This window comes from Opisthocomus hoazin, chromosome 9 (genome assembly GCF_030867145.1).
Source record: "Opisthocomus hoazin isolate bOpiHoa1 chromosome 9, bOpiHoa1.hap1, whole genome shotgun sequence".
Taxonomy (NCBI): Eukaryota; Metazoa; Chordata; class Aves; order Opisthocomiformes; family Opisthocomidae; genus Opisthocomus; species Opisthocomus hoazin.
In genome coordinates, this window is record NC_134422.1 from 36,935,350 (window position 1) to 36,961,162 (window position 25,813).

General features: G+C 43.9%; 1 protein-coding gene across 1 annotated transcript; it reads left to right on the top strand.

Moving 5' to 3' along the window:
• The first annotated feature begins 19,527 nt into the window (after window positions 1–19,527).
• Window positions 19,528–23,093, top strand: LOC104338661 (helix-loop-helix protein 13-like). Its single transcript, XM_009944725.2, has 2 exons — window positions 19,528–20,023; window positions 21,494–23,093. Exons 1-2 carry the CDS (start codon window positions 19,528–19,530, stop codon window positions 21,529–21,531), a joined length of 534 nt encoding a protein of 177 aa, XP_009943027.2. The 3' UTR covers window positions 21,532–23,093.
• Window positions 23,094–25,813: the final 2,720 nt, after the last annotated feature.

Genomic DNA, 25,813 nt, shown 5'->3' on the forward strand with positions numbered 1-25,813 from the left:
GTTCCCAGAAACTCTGTAAACAAAGATTTCTTTTCAATATGGTTCTGAAGAGAGCCAGAGATCTGGGGAGTAGGAGCAGGAGGGAGTATTATAGCCTCAGCATCGGCGGGTGTTTCTCCCAAACACAGAACAAAAAGAAGCCTACACCTCACACTGTGGTGGCAGCCAGCTAGGACGGCAGGGTGCTCTAATTATGAGGGAGAAATCCCTTGCAAAGTGCACTAAGCACGCTTGCTTGAGGATCTGCCTTGCCCGACAGCAGTAGACAGTGCTGGTAGGCTGAAGAAACATGCTGCTTCAGCCACCAGGATGGACAGGCTTGGATACACCAAAGCAGATCAAGCAAGTGCTTTTCGAGGTGTGGAGGCACATCCCTGCTGGATCATGGATGAAAATGGAGCAACTTGGACTTTTGCACATGAGCTCTTCTAGAAAGAATATTTTCTGTTATCCCTCTGGATATTGAGGTGATCTAGACAGTAGCTGCTCTTCGCTGAGGAGGTTAATTATGTCTTTGAGCCCAGTGGGTGGCATAAGGAGAGTCCATGCTGCTCTACCTGCCTGTTACACTGAGGCTGTCAGACAGAGGAATCAACTCAGTAATGGTTGAAGGCTGAGTCTGGGAAAGCCCTCAGCTGCTGGTAAGGCAGGGGAAGGAGATGAGAGGGCTGATCCGAAACCTTTCTTTGAAAGAGCTCCAGTACCTGTGGTAAGGCAAGTTTTCCCAGCTGGGAGTTCTAAGCAGACCTGCAAGCTACTAGACGTTCAGGAAGAAGCTGCTTAATAAAATAATTTCCTCCTCTCCTTCCTCCTAAGAGCTGCTGGGATTGTTGCTATGGTTAAAGCATCCTCACTGCCCTTATACAGGTTCCTGCCACTTTGAAACAGCCCTAATAGCGTATTCTTCTGGGCACTGCAGCTTGATTTTGTCCAGGGTTATCCTCCTCGGGCAGTGAAGTCTGGTTTTACTCACAGATAAATTAATGTCATGCTCACACGCATTGAGCTGCATGACTTTTGCAAGTTGTGCTGACGAGCACCTGCTGGCCCTAACCCTAATCCTAACCCTGTTGATAGTACTATTCTCTTACAAATCTAAACCAATTGAACTGATTCACCGTCACACACTCCCCATCCTTGAGTACTTGAGCTTAAATATATCCATTTTCTTTTTTCCCTGGAAATGGTCATACCTGATATAACCAGTTGTTAAAAGATGATTTGTTTGCCACATTGATTTCAGTAAGAGTAAGGTCAGGCAATCTCATTCTCAAACACACCAGTTTAGTAAAATGCTGCCTCCTGGCCAAGCGTGCTGTTTGGCTGTCGAGTCGCTACTAGACAGATGTGATCTGAAAAAAAGCCAGCTGGTCAGATAACAAGCTCAGCTCTTAATCCCATCATTAATGAACAAGTAAGTCATGAATGAGTCACTTCTACCTCTCTGGCTTAGTTTCTTTACTAATAAAAATTAATAACCTTTTCTTTTTTCTTCTTTTTTTTTTTTTTATCTACTTCACTGTGATGTTCTGCAGATGATTAATGAGGTGTTTTTCTGTGAAACAAGGCAAAAAATGCCGGTCCTGGGAACAGTCTTGTGGAGATGCTGCTGAAGAAGTGCATATTGTCAGGGGTGACAGAACAGAGAGGCCAGAGATTCAATTCACTGCTCTGCAGCCTCGGGGCATTATATTGTTGCTTCCCACCCAGTAATTTTCCCTTTTTGGACTGATTTTATCAAAAACAACTAGCACTCTTCAGAAAGGCACCTCTTGCAAAGTAATGAAAAACTCTGTTTAATAAGGCTAACTCTATAAGGGCTATTCTCTTCCTTGAAATCTCCATGAAGTACGATGTACAACTTGCTGCCACATTATATAGGTATGCATTTTCCAGGAAATGGATGCATATATTTATATGTACACATATATTCGCTTCAACATTGGCTTTTTTCTGCTCTGACTCCAGCACAACAGCTTAACTGCTCTTGGAAGCAGTTCACACAACAGCACAAAGGGAATACAGCAAACTTCCGCAAGAGTTTTGCACGACTGATGGGGCTTGCTATAGCAAGGGAAAGCACACATGTACCCAGCCTTCTGAAGGTTCAGCCATGTTTTCTGAGCCACAGGACTGGATCCTGGTATAAATTAACATTTTCCATTCCCAGATGTTCATTCCGCCTTGTTGCGACACCTCTTACCTAGTTTCAGGCTGACCTTGTGATGGGCTTGAGACTGTTCACGAGTTTTTTAGTCATTGTTAAGAACAAGGAAAGAGAAACAAACATCTGGTTAGCAGAGCTGCCAAGTCGCATTCCTTCATTGTTTTTCAACTGTTCAATCCCTTTGTTTTCAGCCTGAAATTCAATTTGATAAATGCACAGAGAACCACGGGGCACTGATAAGATGCAATTCTGGTCCTGACCCACGCCACTATTCCACCAGCACTGCCTCAGTGGAAGCACCACTGGCATTCACAGACCCCGGACCAGCAGCAAGGGCCTTGTGAATCCGTCCCAACTGTGTTTACGTATGGGGGCCTGATCCTACTCCCACTTAGGTCAATGGGAGCTTTGCCACCAACTTCAGTGGGAACAGGATGGGGCTTTAATGTTGTTACTGAATTGAAATGGTGTTCAAGTCCATCCTCTGCCAAGATGTGGGCTTTTCAGTTTCTATAGCTGTAGTGTGTTTTTTTTAATTGGAAACAACAACTTTATTGAATCTTGGCCCGCGGTGCTGGCACAGCCTAACCAGACCAGGTGGGATTGTTCCAACAAAGGCTCATGAAATATCAAACAAGAGGGGCCACGTGACAACAGCTTCACCTTCTTTACCTTGGCTGCACAAGCTTCGGCCTGCTGCATCTCCACACAGGTGTATCCTCCTGGTCCACAACTGCTCAGACCTGCATGAACTCAGACCAGAGGCACCTGTTTTTTGCAGGAGCCTGCTAAAGGGAGGCTAAATTTTTATATGAAGCAAGGAAACCAGGATCAAGAGCTCAGTGTGAAAAGCAACTCTGGATCCCTCCAGAGAGATTTGCTAGGGAAAAAGGTAAGGCACGAAAGGAGTGCTATGCTCTCAGTCAACGGAATGTCTTAGCAAGGCATTGCTTAAGCTGTTACTTGGAATAGCAAGCATCTGAGTCTTTTAAAAGCTTCCCTCTGTTTTTTATTTACGTGTGAGTGAGTCTATGTCCCTGAAAACCAGATTTGAAAATCATTAATCTGAGACAAGAAAGCGCCAGACTTATACAATGCTGTCCCACCCAGTTGTCAATCCTCATAGACCCCAACCTACGCAACAACTGACGCTGTGAAGCGGGATTGTACCGGACTGGAAAGCCTCTCTTTTCCGTCAGAGACGCCAAATCTGCGGTGTGGCTTGATGATCCAAGCTGACACCGGCCATGAGAACAATTCCATTTCCTCCCCGCTGGTCACTTCCATAAATGCCAAGTTTTGGGCAACACAATGTACGGCATTTCCAGCAAACCGCTCAATGATCTCATTTGCGTTGCCAGTGTTTTTTTTTTAATGCTTTTTCTTTCAGCCATACATTTTAGATTAAAAAATAATAATCATGCAATCTCTCAGGAAATTGGGCTTTCAAAATGTGGACACAAAGAAGCATGGTCCAGTGGAGATTTGAGCAGGCAGACTTTACAGCTCTGCAGCCACTTGTTGGATACTCTTTTTCATTAAGATTACTTTCAGCTTCTGGCCCCTGCTCTCCCATCACAAATCAGTTTTTTACCCAATGCCTTTCCAAGGGTTCGCTCGTTCAAGGGAACTACAAACTCAACAGTCAGTTATTAATTTCACTTGTGAATGTACAGTCCTCATCAAGCTTTGATTCTGATTTAAAGTGATTTCTGAGTGAGGAAATTACAGCCCAGAAGAGAGCTATTGGCTGCCTAGTTCCTACAGACAGGTGGTCTCAACATTATCAGTGAAGTTGCTCAGAGACCTTCCAATCTCATATCTCAGAAAAAAAGGGATTTTGGGTAAGCTTAAGAGTATAAATACAGAAGGACCTTGGCGTACCAGACATGAGCCTACATGGCAATGCCCTTTTGTCAGCTGGAAAGATGAACAATACAACCCACAGCTGGCAATTATACAGTATTTGTATCAAGAAATCTCGACAAGTATGGTGGAGACTACTGGGAAGTTCAGCTTTGTGGAAGGAAAATTGTTAAAACTTTCCTAAGCTTTCTATCAGTTCAATCTATTGAGTCCTACCAATTCAGAGTGGCTTAACAGCCTCTGCAAAACAGCAATAACATCCACAAAATCTTTAACAAAGAAAATGTTTTGGAAAGCCAATTTGACTAGGTCTTCTCCAAATGAAGGGACTGCATTCAAGCTTTAGAAATTCTTCCTCTGTGTTGTACAGATGCCCTCTCAGTGACCCATAACTTCATTTAACTCTCCTCAAGAGGAAGAAAGGAATCCCTACTAAAATTATTAGCTTTCACAAAGAGTATTTTCTTTGAGGAAATGGCCAGCACACGTGCTTTGCTTTCTCAAAGGACTCCCATGAATACAGCACAAATTTTGTACTTCTGCAGCTAGGAGAGTTGGATTTTTTTTTTAAATCAAAGGCAAACACATATCAGTACCCTGCAATACTCTTGCCTCTCCTGTTGCACTTCCCATGAAGGTGCCACAGAGCTCAGCATATAGACCTCCTCTGGTTTTCATTGTGTCTCTCACAGATAATTTGCAGGCTTCTTGTCCCTTGGTCCCATATCCTGCTTTGGTCCCTTTATCCCACTTCTCTCAAACTGCTTTTGCTTATGCAAAATAGGAGACTGTAGGCGTAAAGCATAGCGTGTTTGGCGGGTAGCAAAGATGTCCAACAGCTTTAATTCCTTTTTCTTCAGCTGCCTGACCACCCCCAAAAGAAGTGTCATAAAGTGGGAGATTTAGACCTGAAACACATCCCAGGGTCATTAGCTGGAACCCCACTGCAGCCTCATAAGAAAACATCTGCCCTAGCCTTTAGAGTGGAAAACCAAACCAGAAAGAGTTTGTGCAACATCTAATCGAACACAGTTGTTCTGAAAGGCAAAGAGGAAGAGATTCGTGCCGTCCTCCTAGAATCTATCCAGGACCTTATGTCCCCAGACTCCGCCTAATGTCATGTTGTTCAGTTTTTTGGTCATATTTTGTGCGTGTAGCTGGAGGAGTGAGTTTCCCTCTGGTGGAGGTTTGATAACCAAAAGGATTGCAAAGAGTGCAGAAATATTAAGAGCAGTTGACAGAAGAGCTCTCAGGGGCACGCAAAAGCTCCTGGCTTACCACTCATTGTACAGGCCCTTAGGATAATGCATATCATCCTGATGTTATAATTATTATTACTTTCATTAAAGTAGAGCAGATGAGACCCCCATAAGGGGAGGAGAGCCTGAAATCATGCATAGCTTTTTTATGACACCCAATACAAACCACAGTCCTAGCCAAAGCACCCAGACAGTCTCTCTCATCAAATCCAGCAGCAGCAGCGAAAAGAAGCCTACAAGTTGTTTGATAAAACGCCACATTGTGAGGTATCATGGCCTCAGACACAGGAAACTTCAAAGCTACTCCCAGCTTTGGCTGTCACACAGAGTTGCTGCATCTCAGTCAACGCTGAGCTTGCTATTTTGGAGCACCCAGAGGTGCTCTCCAAACTCAGAAAATGCTGCCCATTTTGAAGAAAATGGGTAAGTTTCCTTTTTGTTCAAGATCAGATCACCCTCCACCTCATTTCCCCACAGCAAGGGGGAAAAGCAAGGCATTTATCCCATGCAAGGCAGTGCTTTGACACCATGAGCCCAGATAAATCAAATATTCCAACATGAAACTATTTAAGCTGGGTTATCTATTCCACTAAATAAACCCAATGGCTGCTGAAATGAAAGCATGAAGCTAGAGGCTGCACACCACACACTCTGGTTTGTTCCCACTCCCCAGTTTTGCAAGGATGCAGGTCTGAGAGCAGTGACTCATGCCTTCTGCTGGCAGAGCCAAAGTGAGGAGATCTTTAGCAGCAAGAGGAGTCAGGGTAGGCAGAATGAACATCTGGTCATGGCTGAAGAAGGCACAGCAAAACCATAACCTGTCATACTGTGAGGATGATGCAGCATTTCTTAGACTGCTACCATATTGATTCCGATAAGTACTAAGCCAGTCACATCATCCAGGCAATCTGGGTACAAAGAGTTCCTGTTTCCTAGGACAGCCACATGCAAGCTGAGATTATCACATATATTCCCATTGCACCTTCCCATCATACTTTAGACTAGAAATCATTATAAACCACAGGTTTTCCAAGTGAGAGGACGGTTATTCACACAATTCTCATCTCAGGCATCACAAAACGTAGCCTTCTCACTTCTTCCCAATGCTGTGCAAGTACTGTCACCCCCAAAGCAGCTGTTTCTCCATCTTCAAAACATTCCTCATTCGAACATGTTCCTAGCAGCTCCGCACAGATCAAGTCACATGCATGCAGCTGACCTTGAGCAAGACACAGTGTCACCTCCAGCGCTGTGTGCATCCCACATTCTTCAGCTCTGAGACGAAGCATCTCTGAACCAGCAACAATGAATAGAAATATATTCATCTTTCTGATCCATCTTCCTCTAATCCACCAAGGAATGTCCTATAGTTTGTGACTGCTGACTTATTACCCAGTCCTCCAAAACTCATTAATCACTTTAAGACATAATAAAGCTTTCTAATGAAGAACAAACTACAGCTGTTAAGAAAAAGCAAATGCTAGCCTAGCATTTGTGGACATATCTTATAGCAATGCTACTATAGTGAAATTCCTATTTTGAAACATACGATTGACATTAATTGGCACAAACAGAAGGTTAGCTTTATCACTATTTTAATATTTTCATTTTGATGCATACGAGACACTTTTGCCAAAGAACCAGGCACTCAGTGAAAATGCCTTTGAAGTCGGTGGGATACAATAGTTAGGTAATGAGGTGAACTCTTCAACAGACTAGATATTAACCCAGGCTGGCAATTTGAATTATTCCCAAAACATTAACCCTACATGCCTTGTCTCCACCTCTGTCTCAGTTGCCTACAGCAGATACAGACAAACACAAAGCCATGTACTGTAAAGGTACCCATGCTTACCTTAGCAAAGGTGAGGTAGTTCATGTAGAGCTTGGAGTTGCCGAATTTAGACTATTCCTGGTACCAGCTTGCTCTTTTGGGACTACAGGACCTGTTGGTCTGAAATGTAGCCCAGGAAAGGGAGCGGCAGGAGGTTAAGGACACATCATGTGAGTGGAAAAGTTCAAGGAAGCCATGCTAAACTCATCAACTAAGTGAAAGGCAAAGAGGAAGGCAGAACATGAGCACAGACTGTGGAGTTGCAGATACCAGTAGAAGCAAGGGAAAAATCTGTTTGAACATCAGGAAATGTCTTCTATTAGTAAGGAAGGGAAAGCGCTAAGTGAGGCTGCAATCACTACCAGCCTGTAAGAACATGTCAGACACGTCTGTGAGAACAGAAAAGGTGTCATTGGTCATGTGTTAGGGAATGAGGGATTGCATGGCTTCCTGCAGTCCTGCGCAGCCACACTCCAATGGGAAGACATACAAAGTAAATGTCATATTTGGGGGATTTGGGGAGTTTTTTAGTTTTCACTTTTACAACATACCTGATTCTCTAGTGGTATGACCTTGCTTCTGGCTGAATTATGGGACTATGACAATGCTAAACCCCATGGGTTTAAAGCATTGTGCTGATCACGCTGGAATCACACCTACTAAACCACCTGGTCAGGTTTACTTTAGATTTATCTGTGCCAGTCTGAAAAGTGTGTCTGAAAAGTAATTTATATTCATCATCTGAAATAAGCATAATTAATTCCTGTTCTCCCTCCCAAACCTTCTATACTTAAGCTTTTCACCTGTAATCTCTGGCACAAGTCCTTTTGCAGAAAAACTGTCCTAAAGGTCAAGCTAGCTGGAGAAATATAAACTCTTGCACATGGAGAAGACAGCTCTACCACGCTCCTCTTAGCACTCATTCATCACCCATTTTTGGATCAATGGGCCACGAAACTCAATAACCTGCGCAGGTCCTGCAGCCATGAAGACTGAGGGTAGTCCCTTTCCTCCCCTGGCAGCAAACCTGGATGGTGTAGTGTCACATCTGACCTGCACATGCGAGGGCTGTTGATTAACCCTGCTTCTCAATTCTCATTTAAGCTACTGGTAGTAGCTTAAATAGGGCTGGTTTTTGTGAAAGCCAGACTGCTGTCTTATAATGCCCTATAGCATGCAGGCTCTGCCTCCAAAATGCCTTGTTACCACTTAAGATTTCCCACCATCCAGGGCAGTAAAAAGTCAAATAAAGAATCTACAAGAGCCAGAAAGTGCAAGGGGACAAATGAACCTGACTACAGAGTTTCTGCAACTTCAATGCCAAGTATTACCAGGAAAGACTTGTACTTGGTTACGTAGAGACCAAACGAAGAACCGGATTTTGAATTTCTGTGTGCTTGTCTGTGTGTGTGTGGACATGGGGAAGTTTATTCTCTTTATTTGTGGGTTCCACTGGTATTTCCACCAAAAAGGACAGTGCTTTGAAGCTGAAGGCTGGTTATGTTCCTTGAGAACTGGGGGTGATTCCAGAATGCAATTATATTATTAGTACAAATAAAGCATGACATTTCCTACAGCACATCTAGAAGGAATTTTTACATCGTTTTTAAGACTCCAGAGTCACTTCAGCCCAATGCAGGCAGCCAGTCACTCTGGAATACCAGCTGCTCAGAAGAGCAAAGACTAGTTAAAAGAATGAAGTGTTTAAAATTTCATTTTTTAAAGAAGTGTCTTTCCTTTGTCTTGCTTCACCGATTTTCAGTGAGCTGAATAGATTAAGTTACTGCATCATGAGCAACAGCTGAATTACTGTCATAAACATACTTTTCTTTAGTGAACTTATAGAGAAAATGAATACCATTTTTCCACATACCTGAGGAATAAAAGCACTTGTGGAGAGGAATCTCTCTCACAGGGAACCCTTGTGTACTCTGCAGTAGTATTTTATTAAGCGCTGGAGAGTTCAAGGGTCTCACAAATGTACGTTTTCAATTAGCTTTCCATTATGTCCCAAACAGTCTCTAAATACTAAACTAAACTTTAATCCAATCACTTGATTTGACTCCAAGCATGATTTATCTTTTAATCATCATCTGTTCAATGAGGGGGAAAAGAAAGCAAACTTGTTCTTGGCCCATCATGACTCATACATGATTTTACTGCGATCAGAGTTGTATTTTCCTTTTGGCTGATGCCTCAGCAATTACAAGCATTGGCTTTGGCTTTCTGTTTAGGTATGATCATTCCTGCTCATTCCCCATCTCCCCAGAATGTTGAACAGTGCAGAATGTTTGTCCTTTATACCTTTCCCCACCAAGGCATGTGATTTTTTTTTTTTTTGTTTTCAATATCTCGACATTGCATTAATCAAAGTGTCTGCTATTTGACCTGTACTCATAACACAAAACATATTTCAAAAAAGGGATCACTATTTTAAACAAATGGCATTTTCCTGGACGGACATATTACAATAAGAACACAACAGTAAGACACACCAGGCAGTACCTTCTGGGCATCCACAAAGAGTTCAGCTGATGGAGCAACGGTGTTTCCTAGCAGAGTCTGGTGGGATATAAACCTTCCCCAATGTGGCTGGCTTGCTGGCCTCCTGAGCTGGTACTCTTGCTGTGCCTCAGTTTCTCCATCTGAAAATGAGATTTGCATGTAGCACCTTTAGAATACTATTCTCCCTTTCATAAGTTCTCCATAACAGCTGAATGCTATATGGCCGCCACAGCATGTAGATAAATTCTCTGGGGGAACCGCACGCTACCAACTGGGCCTCTGGGAGCTGCAGCACTCTATTCACCAGCCACAACTACACCATTTAATGACCTACCTCCCAGAAACATCCCAGCCATGTCCTTTTGCCTTCATGCAGTAGAAACAGTTAAATGCATCACTCCAGCTAAAATAAGCAATGGATCCAACCTTTGCCAATGAATGGCGCGAACTGCAGAGCCTTTGAGGCCTGAAAGTCTTGTGCAACGTTCTTGCCATGAATTATTGTCCATGTCAGTGGCTTGTGCAACTCAAAGTTCCAGCTGACAGCAGGTGCAGAGTTTTCAAAAAGCTGCTCTCAACACAATTCATTGGCTGTCCAGAACCGTGAAGTAGCAGAACTCCCTAAAGCACACAGATTTCTCAAGAGATTTCCCATTTAAGTCGTCTTCGCTATGGCTAGAAATTTCAGACAAATTCCTTGAAGACTGACTCAAATTTCAATGCAAGGCTAATAGTGTTCGATAGTCTTCTTAAAATGCCAAGTTTTGGAAACACAAGATTTCATGAAAAGCTCAGGTTTCTTTTGTTTTGGGTATTTTTTTGGCAAAACTAGAGTCCAGAAACCCTACACACTAAAGACAACAAGCCTCTCCCCAAATGCATTCAGATGGAAAAGAGAGGCAGGCTGTTTAAGCTAACATCATGACCTAATTGACCAGTTCTGCTAAGAAGTAACAGATTCTTGTCTACAGGTTTCACAGGAGCAGCCATACTGTGCCTGGCCAGGAGTCCACACTCTCCTGACTCTGATGTAACCAGAACTGGATGCTCATAGAAAGAGCACAGGAATCTGCTCATGCTAATAATTTCCCTGGCATCCTCTCCCAACCTCCAACAACCTGCAGTTTAGGGACTTCTGGAGCTGCGGCTGGTTCATGCTGAGCTTACAAACATTTGAAAAGTCAAGGCTACTTTCCTCACAGGTTTGAGATACAGCCTGAATATCTGGGCAGCAAAGGAGACATAGATAGGTATAAAGAAAGAACCATGCATTTGCAGACAACTCCCTTGTCCAAAGCTTCAGTAAAAAGACTTGCTTGTGGCCTTGCTGAATAAAGACTCAAGTAACAAAACAGACATAGCTCAGCAGCCTGTAGGCCAGATTAGAGACCACCAGGGAGGCTGTGGTCCCTGTAAGTGATATTCTTCTCCTGGAAGTTGGTGTAGATTCATCCTTCTCCCATTCATAGGCAACTCATCCCACCCTCTCTGATTTCCTGCCAGCATCCATAAAGAGAGCCCGTTCTGCCAGTTAAGGTGTCAACATCTCCTTCACAGGCAGCTGAAGTTAGCTTTGCAAGATGACTTTGTGATCCAGCTTCCCATGCAGGTCCCTAGCTAACAGAGAGTGGGAATTAGGTGCCTCACTGGGGAGGCAGCGCTGGACTGTACTTCCCTGCTCCACCTCTATCTGCTCACTCCTTTGGTTGTAGAAGTTCAGCTCAGAGGTGCCGCTGGCAGTGGTCCTGCCTGTGGTCTGCGTCTTCTCAGTGGTTTTGCTACTGGGGAGGGTGTTGTCTGCCTCCAAGGGATTTGCTAGTCGGTCCCCCAGTGCTGAGCCATGCTTCAAATCTGACCTTTCTGACCACAGCATTTGGCAGTAAATACAGGCACAGTAAGGTCTTCGGCCAGGAAATCAGATGCACACCTTCAGCAAATACAATAACGGCCTACCAACTTATGCAGATCCTTTGGTGGTCTATCACTTCGAGACTTTGAATCAAGACTGGATGCATACTTTTAAAAAATATCCAGCTGCAACAAGAAGATCCCCAACGGGCTTCGGGCCAGTGTTGCTGGGCAACAATCAAAGGCGTGTGTTATCACAGCGATCAGACTATGGGATCTTAACAATTCCCTTCTGGCCTTAAATCTTATGAAAACTCACTTCTTGTTGACACTGAATTCATAGCACAGGAATTCACACTTGGCACCCTACCCAAGTAGACTGGCAGTCACTGCAGTGGATCTAAACACCTCACTCTTTTTACAGTGGGATACTCCATTCACGCTGCTGGGAATGGATCTCAGCTCTTTCATTTTGATGCGCTCTGGGTTGCCACTGCCTCTTTCTCTCATGCAGTGCAGTAATCATGACCTTGCTCTTCTACAGACCTGCCCCAAAAAATAGCACCACTGCTGATCACCACTGACTCAGCACAGGGAGGGAAGGATGGGAGATGGTGGATTCAAGCTTATTTTTGACTTGGGGTAATTCACCTGATCTGAATCTTCCCCAAGACTTTTGCTCCCTCCTTATTGCTGTGAGACACTTGTCTTTCACACAGAGACTGCTGGCTCCTATCATCGATCCAAAAACGACCTGCCAGCAGGAAAAAGGAGGATACACTAAAAAATAGAGTGACATCATCATCAATTGAGCACCCCTGGAAGGGACCCTGATGTTGGTCCCCCCAAGCCTCCCAGGCAGGGCATGCTGGTGTAGGGTCCAAGTCCAGAGCTGTGTCCTCACCAACCATGTTTAGTAAACAGCCCATCCAGGTGGTTCCAAAATTGCTTTTTAAGACTTCACCTTTGCATTTTCCATGGAGTACAGCAGGGCCCTCACAGACCTTTGGTTGGCCCCAACCGCTACTGGCTGTATCCCCACACAGATTTGGGAGAGAGTTTTCACTTCCAGAGTGGTTTGTTGTTGTGGCTGGCATTTTATCTTGTCTCAGATTTCTGATTTTTCTCTCCCGACTCATTAGAGACATTTCTGCAAGATGAAACAACCTAATGGAAAAAAAATACTCTTCTCTCCCCCAGTGCAGCATCATGATAACATGGTGTGACAGCTCTGCATTAGAAACAGGTTTCGTGCGTGCTTGGTCCTGCCACTGCATCCTCAGCAGTGGCTGTAGAGCCAAAGTGGTATTTTCAGAAAAAAATGCCTGAAGCTGCAATTTCTGACAGGTTTGTTTTTATCCACAGCCCGATCAGTAACAAATGCACCTTCAGCAACAGCACTACAGTGCTGCCACATGTCAGTGCTGCCTTAGCTTCTGCCTAAGTCAACAAAGACTATGAGGGACTGGATCATGTTGAAAGCATACCTAAGGTAGTTGGTAGTAGTCAGGAAGAACCACGTGCCAGACGGAGACCAGGGCTGAAGCATCTCACACAGGCAGAGGTTTTCCCAAGCCATTGTTTCTGTTTTAGAGTACGAACATGTGCTGGCTTCCCATAAAGCAGCAACAGTCAAACAGACATCACTCTGTAAATCTGCTCAGGTGACTCTGTTTTCAAACCCAGGTTCTCCAGGCAGGTTTATGAGGTGCCACCTGCATGATTAACAAGTCTTGAGGACTGCTGTGCAGGTGCAGCAAGCAGAAAGGGAGTGAGGCTGGAGGAACCAGTGAGCAGGTCCCAGCCCAGCCAGAGCCCTACTATCAGCCACACCAACCTGGACTTCAGGCTATGCTTTGGTGCCTAATGAGAACTTTGGGCTCCAAAATCCCACAGACATGCCACATTAATGGGAAACATCAGGAGATTTCTGACAGGGGTGCAAGCTAGAGCTGCACAAGCATGGGTCTCTCTTCTCTGTCCCATCCTTTTGGCTGGGCCCAGCTATGTCTCCTCATCAGCTCTCTCCTTTGGGAAAGCAGAAAGGCTAATGAAGAAGTTAGCCTCAGTACAGGTATGGGAGACAGAATTTGTGGTGCGTTTTTTTTAATATTTTTTCCATTAAATCAAGACCACAAACAATGCAGATATTCAGGGTTGCTTGTATACAAAGAAAGGGAAGCTGGCCAACAGGAATGGATAACCCAACTCCTTTAAAAACCATTCATGCATCGTGCAGAACACTTCTATTCAACAATGGTTTTGCAAAGGGGCTGAGATTTGTTTTGCTCAAGAAGAAAGTGGCAGAATGATTTTCTTAGTTCCTGACTGGTTGAGTGCTGACTGCACTCACTGCTCTTATGATACCTAGATTTTAAGACCATGAATGGGGAGCAAGGTACCTAAAGTCATTGCTGTGAGATAGCCAGATAAAACCACTAATAACAGCACTAGATGTGACACAAATAGCAGTTCTTCCTATCCCTGGAGATATGTCTTATCAGTTATGGAGACAGGGTTATTCATGGGCACTATCTGTAACCCCTGGAGGCAGTGCTGTATTAATCTTGCTAGAGCTGTGTTTCAGATGGATAAAGACGACACAGGGAAATGCAGCACAAGCAGCCTTCCTAAGGCCACTGCACAAGGAATACCACTTTCCCTCAGAAGTTCCCATGAACACTTCCATCCCCTTGAGATCAAAACTGTACAGCTAAGCATAGGCTGATGTACCAGCTGTCATCCAAAGATGACCATTCACTCCAATAAACAGTTACAGACTCCACTGCACTGACTTGCATGATGAACTATTTGACAGTAAGTCTAGAAGTCACCCTCCAACTCACAGAACGCTCTGTGAAAAAGGGGAAATCACGAGTGAGTGGTTTTATTGGAGAAAAGACCTTCCTTCTCCTACAGACCGGGATTAATTTTCTGTAGCTTTACAAACACCCTGCAGAAAGGTTTAAGTGACTGTGTTCACTTTTAAACACCGAACACTTTTAAAGCAAAGACCTTCTTGACTAGTTTACACTAACAACGAAATAAATCAAAGTTGTATTAACAATCATTCACTAGTGCCTTCCTCCACAAAGTTTAATGCCTGATGTTTCTACCCTGTGAATAATAAAGGTCCTGTTAGCTTTTTCACTTAAAATCAACATCCTGCATATGCTATGAAGGTTTCATTTCACAATTATTTCAGCATCTCAGAAATAGCCATTATTCCTTTGAAATTTTCTTGCCCTGGAAATCCTTGTTCTGCTTTTCATTATATCATTACATTTGCTATTGTTTTAGCTTAAAAAGAAGCACATTCCATTATTAAATGATAATACTTGTACTTTTCTTGCCCCCAGCACTTCACAAACCATGTGCCCGGTAGTGCAGTATCCCAGGCATGGCATGTGACTCAAAAGAAGGTACAAGAGCTTGGTGGTCCTCCCTTTAGCTGTGGCTGTAAGGCACTCAACCAGCGAATTACGAGGCCAGCTCAGATGCTGGAGATCCTTTGTGTACCTGGAGTTTGGCAGTGCCATTACCAACACATGTTGAGTGAGTCACACCACCAAGAGCTGCACTTTCCCACCTGGATAAAGCATTCACCAAGATTTTTGGCATCTTTCATCTGGTCTTCTCTGTTCATCTGGGACCCAATTCCCAGCTCTGATGATGAGCTGCACAGCATAATATTGGACTAGCAGCAGTGACATGATGGACTTGTAGTCTGGAGTCATCTAAGTTGAAAGTAAAGCATCTGGTCCTTTCTACATCTGTTCTTTGTCCAGGCCAAGGACTGGCTTCCTTTATTAAGCAATTAAAGATGATGGCAAAATGCTCAAACTAAATTCCCAGGAAAAAAAAAAAAAAGCCATTTTGCCAGAACCGGGAGGTTTCATTGATTTCACTAAAAATGTCGAGAATCACAGAATGGTAGGGGTTGGAAGGGACCTCTGTGAATCATCTAGTCCAACCGTCCTGCTGAATCAGGGTCACCTACAGCAGGCTGCACAGGACTTCGTTCAGGCAGGTCTTGAATATCTCCAGAGAAGGAGACTCCACAACCCCTCTGGGCAGACTGTTCCAGTGCTGCGTCACCCTCAGAGTGAAGAAATTCTTCCTCATGTTCAGACGGAACTTCCTCTGCTTCAGTTTGTGCCCATTGCCCCTTGTCCTGTCACTGGGCACCACTGAAAAGAGTCTGGCCCCATTCTCTTAGCACCCACCCTCGAGATATTTGTAGGCATTTATAAGATCCCCTCTCAGCCTTCTCTTCTTCAGGCCCAGCTCCCTCAGCCTCTCCTCATAGGATAAACACTCCAGTTCCCTCATCATCTTGTAGCCCTCAGCTAGACTCTCTCCAGTAGTTCCTCATCTCTCTTGAACTGGGGGAGCCCAGAACTGGACAGAGTATTCCAGATGGGGCAGAGTAGAGCGGAGGATAACCTCCCTCGAGGTTTGTCTTTGAAAAGGTTCCCCAAGCTGAGTCTGAAATAAGGCCAATAGGATAAGAAGGGGAGAGAAAAATAGACCTCCAAAATAACCTCAGAAGACCCTGTTATCTTTGAGATACTTGTACAGGGTAACAGCTTTCAGCTGCTAAGACACTGTGAAGAAAAAAACTGCCATGGGAAATATTCCCTGAAAGCAGGTTTGTACCCAAAATTTACGAAATAGGAAAAAATCACATCATCTGCTATGGGTGGGTTTGTTTAGAGGACAGAGAAAATAGGACAGGACTAAGGAAGGTAGTTCCCAGCGTGAATACGGAAAATTATAAAGGGAGACGTACATATGTAGACCTGGAAGAATTCAAACCCAGATCACCATGGCTTCATTGCCTATCATAGACATAAACCCAAGACAAAGTTTCTGACTCAAGAAATTGCTTTCATTAGATCCTGCTGCTTAAAAATGACCAGCAGGTAAAAGTTATTTCTAGATCCCACTGGGTATAAAGAGGTTTTGGGGGGGATGGTTGTTGAGCAGATCTTGAAATTATACCAACATGTCAGAATCAACAGCACCTCCACTCAGCGTGGTGCCCAGGCTACCTCATTCCCTGCTGGGGACTCCTTCACTCACATCTTGCAGACAAGTACTAAATTAGCCCAATTAGTTGTACATGCCCTCCCTCTCTGACAGAGTTGCAGAAACACTGGGAGCATAACAGGTCTTAAGCTGTGGTCAGAGTTGTTCATATGAGGGATGGGAACCTCAGCTTCTCTTCAGAGACTTGACCTCTTTCATAGCTGGCTTTCTAAGGGGAAATCTTTTCTTGCTTTTTTCTCTTTCTTCCTCCACCATCCCCCCCTTTCTGCTTTGTCCAGAATCTCTCTAAGAGAGCCAAATTCCGCTTGAACATGCTAAAGTTAGGCTTTCTGGAACATCTGCTCTCCATCTGTGGAGCCAGACATATCCCAAGGCACTATTAGCAGTGATGGATCTGGAAGGGAACATTAAGCACTGAAGAAGCATCTGCTGAGAAAGAGGAACCCAACACATAAACCTAACCATGTTATTTGCTGAGCCTCCTTGTCTCTGCCCGTTGCTCCCAGTGGACAACCACCATCTCCTCCAGAGCCCTGTTTGGGAGAAGACCTGCTGTTCTTTTGGTGATTTTGGTACTTTCAAGTGTCTTACATTTGTGCCTAAGGTGGACAAATAAGCACTACGAAGAGCTCAGTTAAACAGTGACTGGGGAGCTGAAGAAGCACCTAAAAAAGAATCCAAAATCTGGGAACTGCAGAGCATCCACAGGCAGCCAACAATGCAGCAGCAGTGCTGCAGAGGCGTTTTGGGTAGAGGTGTTGCAGCGTGCAGAGGTAGGGAGCTCAGGCAGGAAGGCTTTTCTGCTGCCTGTTTTCTGCACAGCTGAGCCCAAATCTGCTTGCAAGAGTGTAGATTCTCTGCTGGGATCAGACATTCGGTCCCACTGCCAGCCACAGGGACTATAGTAAGCTGTTTTGTTTGGGAACATCACTTGTACATGACACTGGGAAATTCAGTGGTACGATGTCAAAGAAGCCATTGGAGAATGAACTCTGCATTGATAGGTCCAAGTTCAAGTCTCAGCTCTGCCACCTCTGACTATGGCCATTCCTTTCACCCCTCTCACCTCCCCTCCTGCCCTCTAGCCAGGCACCTTGTCCCTTGTTGGGATTCGTCTGGAGTAGGAGCTGTCTGTCACCATGGGTTTTCATAATACCAATATTTTGTTGTTGAATATGTTGGTGTCATGACAAACGATTTACTTTGTACAAAACTAGTACAAACTTTTTGCCCTGAGGTGACCAGAGAAAGACAGACACATTCTCGGTATTTAACTGCTATTTGGCCTCTCAGGTATTCACACTTGGTATTTTCCTTCGTTAACTAGATTTAAAGATAATGAGTTCCTTGTTCAAGTTGCACAAAAAGAAGAAAAAAAAATAGTCCTAGTGTTTCATCCACTGCAACCTTCTCACATCCACTCTGCAAAAATCTTTCCTGCAGCCTGCTTTCTGTTGCCTTAAGCTTCCTGGAGCAAGTAGAATGATCACAAGGCAAAATCCAAGATTGCTAAGAAGAGTTATTAACGGCCTATACCTTATCTTAAAATAAATCCCTCTCTTCACAGGGCAAAGCTACCATACATTGGACTGCATCCTAAGTCATTGTTAGATAGAGGACCTGATCATTCTTTTGGATCCTTTAAAAATGCAGGTGGTTTTCTGCTCTCTGGCTCTTTATATGAAGCTATTGAGAGTCATGCTTTTAGCTGTCCTGTCAGTAAGCTGTTTGTGGCTCATAAATATCACAGTAGACATCACTTGAAACTTCACACAGCAGCAGGACGAGAGCCTGTGCATGAAGTCAAGCATTTGATGAAGTGTCTTGATAAAATTTCTTTATGACATGCATCAGGAAAAGCATTTAGGCTTTCTGTAACTTAAAACATGTTGCCGTTGCACTCATTTAAGTCCTTAAACTATCACTTAAACTACTTCTGAACGAATTTAAACATTGACTTAAGTATGATGGAAATCAAAGAGACTGAAGCACCCACTTATATTATGCACTTGCTTTAAAGTTCTGGTTGTGCTTAACACCTTCCACCCCATTAGTCCACATTCCTGTGATGCTGGACACCTGCTACACTCCCAGTTTCCAGCACTTCTCAAGACGTGGCCCAGCTGGTCTACCATTCTAGGACTGCACACATTGTGGTTATTCCAGCTGCTATTCTCCAGCGCTTAGTATGGTCTGAGACAGAGCACTGAATGTCTGCATCACCCACAAAATGTGTAATTTTGGTATGAATTAGAAAATGCAGTAATCGAATGAGGTGGTGTTGCCTTACTTAATATGTAGCACCACTGCGTTTCAGTTTAACACAGCATCCCACATCTTTGTCTCAACCATTCTCTTGCTAGAAGTGCAGAAGATGCCACTAGCTTCTGCTGTCAAAGACAGCAGAATCATATGTTTCTGACAGCATTATAATAGCACTTTGTTTGTCCTGCCATGGGAGAATGTGGGGCTGTTAACACTTCACCAAAAAAGATAAAGGACTGTATTTTGTTTCTTCCTCCAATGACACCTAACCAAAACCAAGAATAATAACAACAAAATCCCTGTGTGAACCCTACTCTGAATAGCAAGTAGAGAAACTGAAGTTGTGGAAGGATCCAGTAGCTGCTTCATTGGATTTTCCAGGAGAAAGTCAATAGAAAATTCTTTCTCTCTTGTTACATTCATTCATATTGTTTTTTAGTCAACAGCTGATAGAAAAAGGAGCACGTGTACTAATTAGTTTTGAGTGGAAGAGAATAGGATCATTCCCCCACTGAGGAGCCATGAAGTATTTAAATCATGAGTCCCACTTGGATTTGCAACTGGGGAAGATTTTGTGATAGTCTTGCTCAAGGACACCACACCAGGACTTTCTGCCCCAGGTATTTTTTGGGATTGGGGTATTAATGAAATTGGAATCTCATGTTCCTGATAGTCCCTTTAGTCTGAAGTTGTAAATATTTCCATTAGCTTGCTTCAGCCTGGTACAGAGGATGGAGGAATTTTGCTACAGCTTCGAGCAGGAAGACTCCACTCCCGAATTTCTTTTCTGGGACGAGACAGATGCCAGCGCTCAGCTGGACAGCCTCCTCCTGCACTGCTGCTCCCCGGCAGAGCAGCCCTCCCCCTGGCCCTCCCCTGCTCGCCCCCCGGCCCCGGGCGGCGCGGCGGGGCGGGCGGGGGGTGCTGAAGTGGACAGCGCCCCGCCGCCACCGCCCCGCGGCCCCCGCCACCAGCGGCGCGCCGCCAACCTCCGCGAGAGGAAGAGGATGCTCAGCATCAACGCGGCCTTCGACCAGCTCCGGTGCCGCGTACCGACCTTCCCGTACGAGAAGAGGCTCTCCAAAATCGACACTCTCCGGCTGGCAGTTGCCTACATCGCTCTTCTTGGTGAGATCCTCCTCTCCGGATGCGATCCCAAATCCTATGTGGAGCAGTGCCTGAAGAACGGTTTGCAAAGCCAACAGCGGGCGACCTGGAATACCAGCGGTGAGTGAACGAAGGGTTGTATTTTTGGGGATCACAGCGATGCTTTGGGTTGCCAGTGGGAGTGAATCAGTTCAGCTGCTTTTGAACATCCACTTGTCACATTCAAATGGCTCTGAGAAAAACACGAGTCTATCTTAAAAAGAGAGTAGCTAAGTGATATCTCAATAAAAAGAAATCCAAGCTTGCTCTCTAACTTTTTCTTCATTAAAAAAAAGAAAAGAAAGAACCAAAAGAAGAAAACAACAACTTCCTAAGCTCACCGTAATGGCTGCTTTTACAAACAAGATTAAAGATTTTGTTTGTTCTCAGAATACATTTTTAGACTTTTGATTGTGTGCAAAGCTGCTCTTTAATAATGCAAGCTGATGGAGCCTATAGAGATTTCCTTTATTTTCTATACGAGATTTCTTTAGCTTGTACCTGACTAAGAAAAACACCTAGCCTTGAACATAAACAGAATCTCATTTCTTAGAATATGTATGTTCAAGTAAGCAAGAATTATTCAGAGATATTACAGTCTGACACTGAAAACCAGGATACACGAGACAGTGCACTCAAATTGCAGGTTTGTTTCAAAGTATAGGAGAGCAAATACCTATTTGCAATTTACATTCTTATATAATTATTTCTATTTTAAAGTGATGGGCTGTTACTCTGTTTTCTGTCTGGCTTGTACTTAATCCTGATTTATGTGGGATTGAACTTTCTGCTTGCTTCCAGAAGAATACGCTGCTTCATCATTCCACTGTATGGTGAAGATGGGGAAACTGCCCAAGTGCCCAACAATGGGCCTCAAGTTTCAAATAGAAAGCAACAGGTTTTTTGTTATTTAGCAGTGCAGGGAGGAGCAGAGTGGGATTTTCAGTAGTTCTTGGCACTTTGTATTGTAAGATAATTAACCCCCTTTCTAACTCTGTCCCTTTGCAGTATAAGTTCCTTTGGATTTTGTCACTTTTTGGAAATGGGCCTTGAAGCATATTAGCCTGCAAAAGTGCAGCACAAATAGGGAAAAGTCACTGCAAAAGAATATTCCCCTTTCATTTCACAGGGAAGTGTCAAAGGGACAGAGCCTGCAGGGAAAAAGCAATCAGTTTACTTTAAAGGAAAAGTTAATGAAGTCTTTTCTCTTTTCCTATTAATTTCCTTCAGCTACATGACTGGGAAAATGACTCCTGATATACCACTGATCAAACCTTTCCTGACTACAGAGAACATTGATATTTTATTTTCCAGCTGCCTCCTACCTTAATAGGTAAACAGGTTTTAAAACAACACAGAAGGATCACCTCTTTTCTCAGGCTTCTAGTTAACTAATATTTCTGAAGAGCTCTACTCAGAAAGATCTAAATGAATGAGGCTGCTTTTCTGGAGAAGCTGAATAATCAACTTGTTAAACACTAATTTAAGTGTTTTTAAATTCATGTGGCACATCTTTACTTTGTCTTCCTTTCTCCCTTCTGTTCTGTGCAGATCTGACAGCCCGCCTGTCTTGGGTAAAGTGGGATTAAGTGGTACCCAAAAGAAACATCTTTAAAGGCAACATATTGCAAAACCTGATGACCTGACTGCTGGGTACCGGCTGCTAAATTCTCAGTACTGCAAGCAAAATCATGGCACTTACAACTTTCCTTATTGTCACAGATTGCTTTCTCTCCATATGTCCATCATCCAACCTCTTTTAGTTTTAATTCATTGCTGTTTGGAACCTTCTGCTTCCCTTTCTTCTAGTTTCTCACACACTTATGGACTGCTTTTGGATAAAAATAACAAAACAGAATAAAAATAAGTGTCATTATAATCACAGCAACAACATTTTCTCTTCCACTGAACAGGAAGTGTCCAAACCACATTTCCAATCCATGAGAAAACCTACCCCTGAACACAAGAAAGAACTAAGCACCACCTGTTGCAATTTACTGCTTGACTTAAGATGTCCAGGGCCATAACTGTAAAAGTCAACAGTGATTTAGGTATCGAGACCGTGAAAGGCCTGGTTTTCAGGAGATGAGACACAGGTCTTTCCATATGTGTGCATCTCCAAAATGTCTCATGCTTTTCTCCCAATGTGACAAATTTGGGAGGTCTGAGTCCAAGGCATTTTGGTACGAAAAGGCTGGTGACTGCAAGCACTTCGGCACCATCTCCTCTACAACCCTTGTACACGTCAGCTTGAATGTTCATGCAAAGACAGCAGCTGGCGTAAGTGAAGATTTTGATAAGCTCAATACAACTTAAATGACAGTTTTACAATAATGTTTGTGGGTTTTGATTTTTTGAGCAAATGCTAGCAACCTGATGCTGCTCCAGCAACAACGAGGAAGGCTCTGATAAACTCTTCCAACATGAAATGCCACCCATTTTCCCCCTGCAGCAAAACACAGAGGCAAAGCAGCGCGTTCACGCTTGGAAAACGATTACCAAGGAGTTTTTTGACAGAATAGCCATCCCACTCTAGAGTCCATGGTAATAATGAGGGTTTCCATATTAGTAAGAATAAAACCATGAAAAAAAAAGGCCTATAGCTGTTTCTGTCTTAGTTCCCCCATATTACCCGAGTGTACCCTCAAGCTAATGTTGTGTTTATTTATTGAATGCATTTTTTCCCTGTCACTCCTATACTTCAAAGGCTCTGAATCAATTTTTTTGGCAAAAAAGAGCCATCGTACACCTCGCACACTTCTCTAACACCCTGCTATTGCACTCAGATCTGAAACCTTTCTGCCTTAATAGACTTTATCATGGCACTTCTTAGCAGGTAGGATGCTAGATCTATATAATAGAATGTATTTCTTTTAACATACTGATTAGTTCTTCTCATAGCTTTGATCTCAACAAATTAAAATATGTCAGGAACTGATGATTTTGGGGGTAAGCAAAAATGAAGAGGGACCTTCAAGGGGAAAATTGAAATGAATCTTTTCAATTTTTCTGTCAAAACAAGAGAAGGAATTTAATCTCAGATGCAACAATGTATCTTAGTCAACTCAGAATAAAACATTTCATCTCAAAATTATGACTCTCTGCATTTTCACCCACGTAAGACACTTGGTTGAATTTTTACAGGAAACAGTGCCCAAAAAGATGAAAACCTTAAATAAACACCTGAAAATGCAATTTTCTACTTTTACCTACTTCTCTACTCATTTTGGTTTAAAAAAACCCAAACCAACAAAGCACAAACCCACCACAAAAATACCTATTGGATTTTACTTGAATAAGTAAATAATACAATCCTCTACAATCTCTAAAATATGAAATAATTGTTTTTTCCAAATCTCTCATTCTCCTTTGCTAGAAGCACAGCAGGTCCTGCAGACACAGACCTGGCTGGGAAATCAGGGCACATGGCTGAGATTGCTGTTTCTACCTTATCTGCACAACTTGGGGCATGTCACTGATGCTGCTTTTTTACCCGACAGTCCCTCCAAGCCCACAAATGCTTCTCTGTGTGCTCTTGGACAATGCCTCGCACACAGGAAGCCAACTTGGACCTCCAGTTGGGTTGTAACACTAGCGATACTGAAGTTAACTCGATTTTTCCTGCAATAGTAAAGTGCTCCAGATGGGTCCACACCATATGTACAGTGTATCAATGCAGCAATCCCGATGCTTTGCTTGATCCTTTAGATATAAGTCCACCTTTCTGCATCCTGAAAGACCTAGGTGTGTGTTATCATCTTGGTTCAGCTCATCTCAGTCTGAACTTAGCAGAGCTCAGTGGTGAAGGTAAGAAGTACTTTAAAGAACTACTGACTATCCACTCATATGAAAGTAATATGAGGAAAGTGACAGGACCCACTAGACTTGAGAGGCCCCTGTGCAAGACCAGCAGGACATGTGATGGGTATGGAGGGTCTCCACACCGTCCTCTTGGCCCACAACTGCTCACCAGTGGTCACTGTACTCATGAAAGGGTGGGAAAATAAGATCTAGGTTTGCCTAACAAGAAAACATAAGCAGAAGGCTGTTTGTTTCCTAGGAAAATATGAGTCATGGGACCCAGAGGAGGCCACAGCTCTGAGGGAGATGTGCCTTAATCTCTAGCTCAAAGGGTAGGGCTTATACAACCATGAATTCAAACTCTTAACTCTTAAATAGCAGGAGAGGGGCAAATAAAAGGAGGGTATCTCCAGCTCTTTCCAGAGAGACTGTTTGACTCTTTGTAAAGGAGGAGAGCAGCCTAACGAAGAAAAAGCCATCCTGGCACTCTCTCTCCCTCTCTGCCACTTGCTCTGGCAATACTGATCCTCTATGTCCCTGAAGCTGACACTAGTGTCACCAGATAGCAGCGATGAGTGGTCAGAGATGGCTTGGTGCTTGTGTCCAGGATCCCCAAGCACCTGATTGGGACCTGAAGGAAATGAAACCTTCCAGCCCATCGTCTCTAAGGTCTGCAGCACACCTGGGAGCAGTGGTCACATTTTCACCTTTCTGGAGAGATTAAGGCAGGCTCAGTCTCATCAGTGGGACCGCAGCTATCCTCCAAGGGCTGAGAGACCTCCATGCCTATCTCAGTCATACTCAGTAATCCAGGACCCATGCTCTTACTGAGGCATACAGGGGGGAGGAATAGCCATGTGACCTTTTTCCAAAGCCAGACAAAGCTTTCCACAGCAGACCAAGGGTGGCAAGCTGTCCTGATGTCACAGCCTCCAGCACTTTTGTCCAGAGGAAGCTCTTTCAACAACCCAGGGCATGATTCTCAGTCATCTCTGCAGTTTGGTTGCCAGCATGCAGCTCCACACCAATGGGAATTGCAAAGATCTGCAAGTCCCCATCTCCTGAGAGAACACTACAATCCTGCGTCTGCAAAAATGGCACCTTCTGTGTCAGCATGGGAAAGGGAGGGCTGACTCAAGCCAGCTGCTTAGAAAGTGGCCAAATAAACCCAACAGGGCTTGCTGCAAGTTTTCATCACGATGTATATTTCTCCAAGGTCCTTGTTGGTGGCAACAGGGACCCATGACTCATCCCTCCAAGTTGATTTCAGACAGATCCCATAGGTCACACACTGGCATCGAAGAGCAGTAACTGCCTCTAGTGTTGTCACAGCTAGTGACAGAATAGCCTCCAATTGGGAAAGCATCTTCTACACAGGTCCTTCACATCAAGCTAATCTTGGGTGTCCAAAAGCCCTGGCTCCAGATATTCTCCATTTCAATGGTATCAGAGACTGGAGTATTTGCCCTGATTTTCTTTACACTGCAGAAGATGTTTATACTGGGTACAAGACTATCATGCCACTTTGTGAAACAATCAAACATTTGCTGCAGGCACCTGGATACACGAAGAAAACCCTTTCTTTGCCCTTTGGTCTACCCTAGAAATCCTGGATAATGACTTCTGAAGCAGGCTGGGTGCAGTAGCTGCAGGAAAGCACGCTCATATAAAGATAACATCAGGCAATCTCTCGGGTTTGTGAGCTGCTTGCTGTGGACCAACAACTAATCTGGAGATTACATTAGCACCAAAAGCATCCTAATGACAAAAGCAGGAAGAATTGTCCTAAAACAAAGAGATTTTCCTTGATGTGGTGACTCCAGCTAAGGAAGGCTTTACCTGTAGCTGTCAGCTAAAGCTGAAGTCCTTCTCTAACATGCAGACTCCCACCACTGATGCTCCATGCTCAAACAGCCATGCCAGGAAATACAGAAATATCTGCTGAGCTTTCTGCAGCCCGATTCCACCAATACCATCATGGAACTCCTATGGGACTTGCCAGCTGTTTGAGTGCAGCTGGCCTGTGGTCTGCTGGCTGGCAAGCTTTGCAAAATAGTCCGCTGCAGGGGC

What these genes read in the sequence shown, in the direction of transcription:
- LOC104338661 (XM_009944725.2), top strand. Translation starts at nt 19,528, where the DNA reads ATGGAGGAATTTTGCTACAGCTTCGAGCAGGAAGACTCCACTCCCGAA. An exon ending in GGCGACCTGGAATACCAGCG is followed by an intron (nt 20,024 to 21,493) that starts GTGAGTGAACGA and finishes TGTTCTGTGCAG; the next exon opens with ATCTGACAGCCCGCCTGTCT.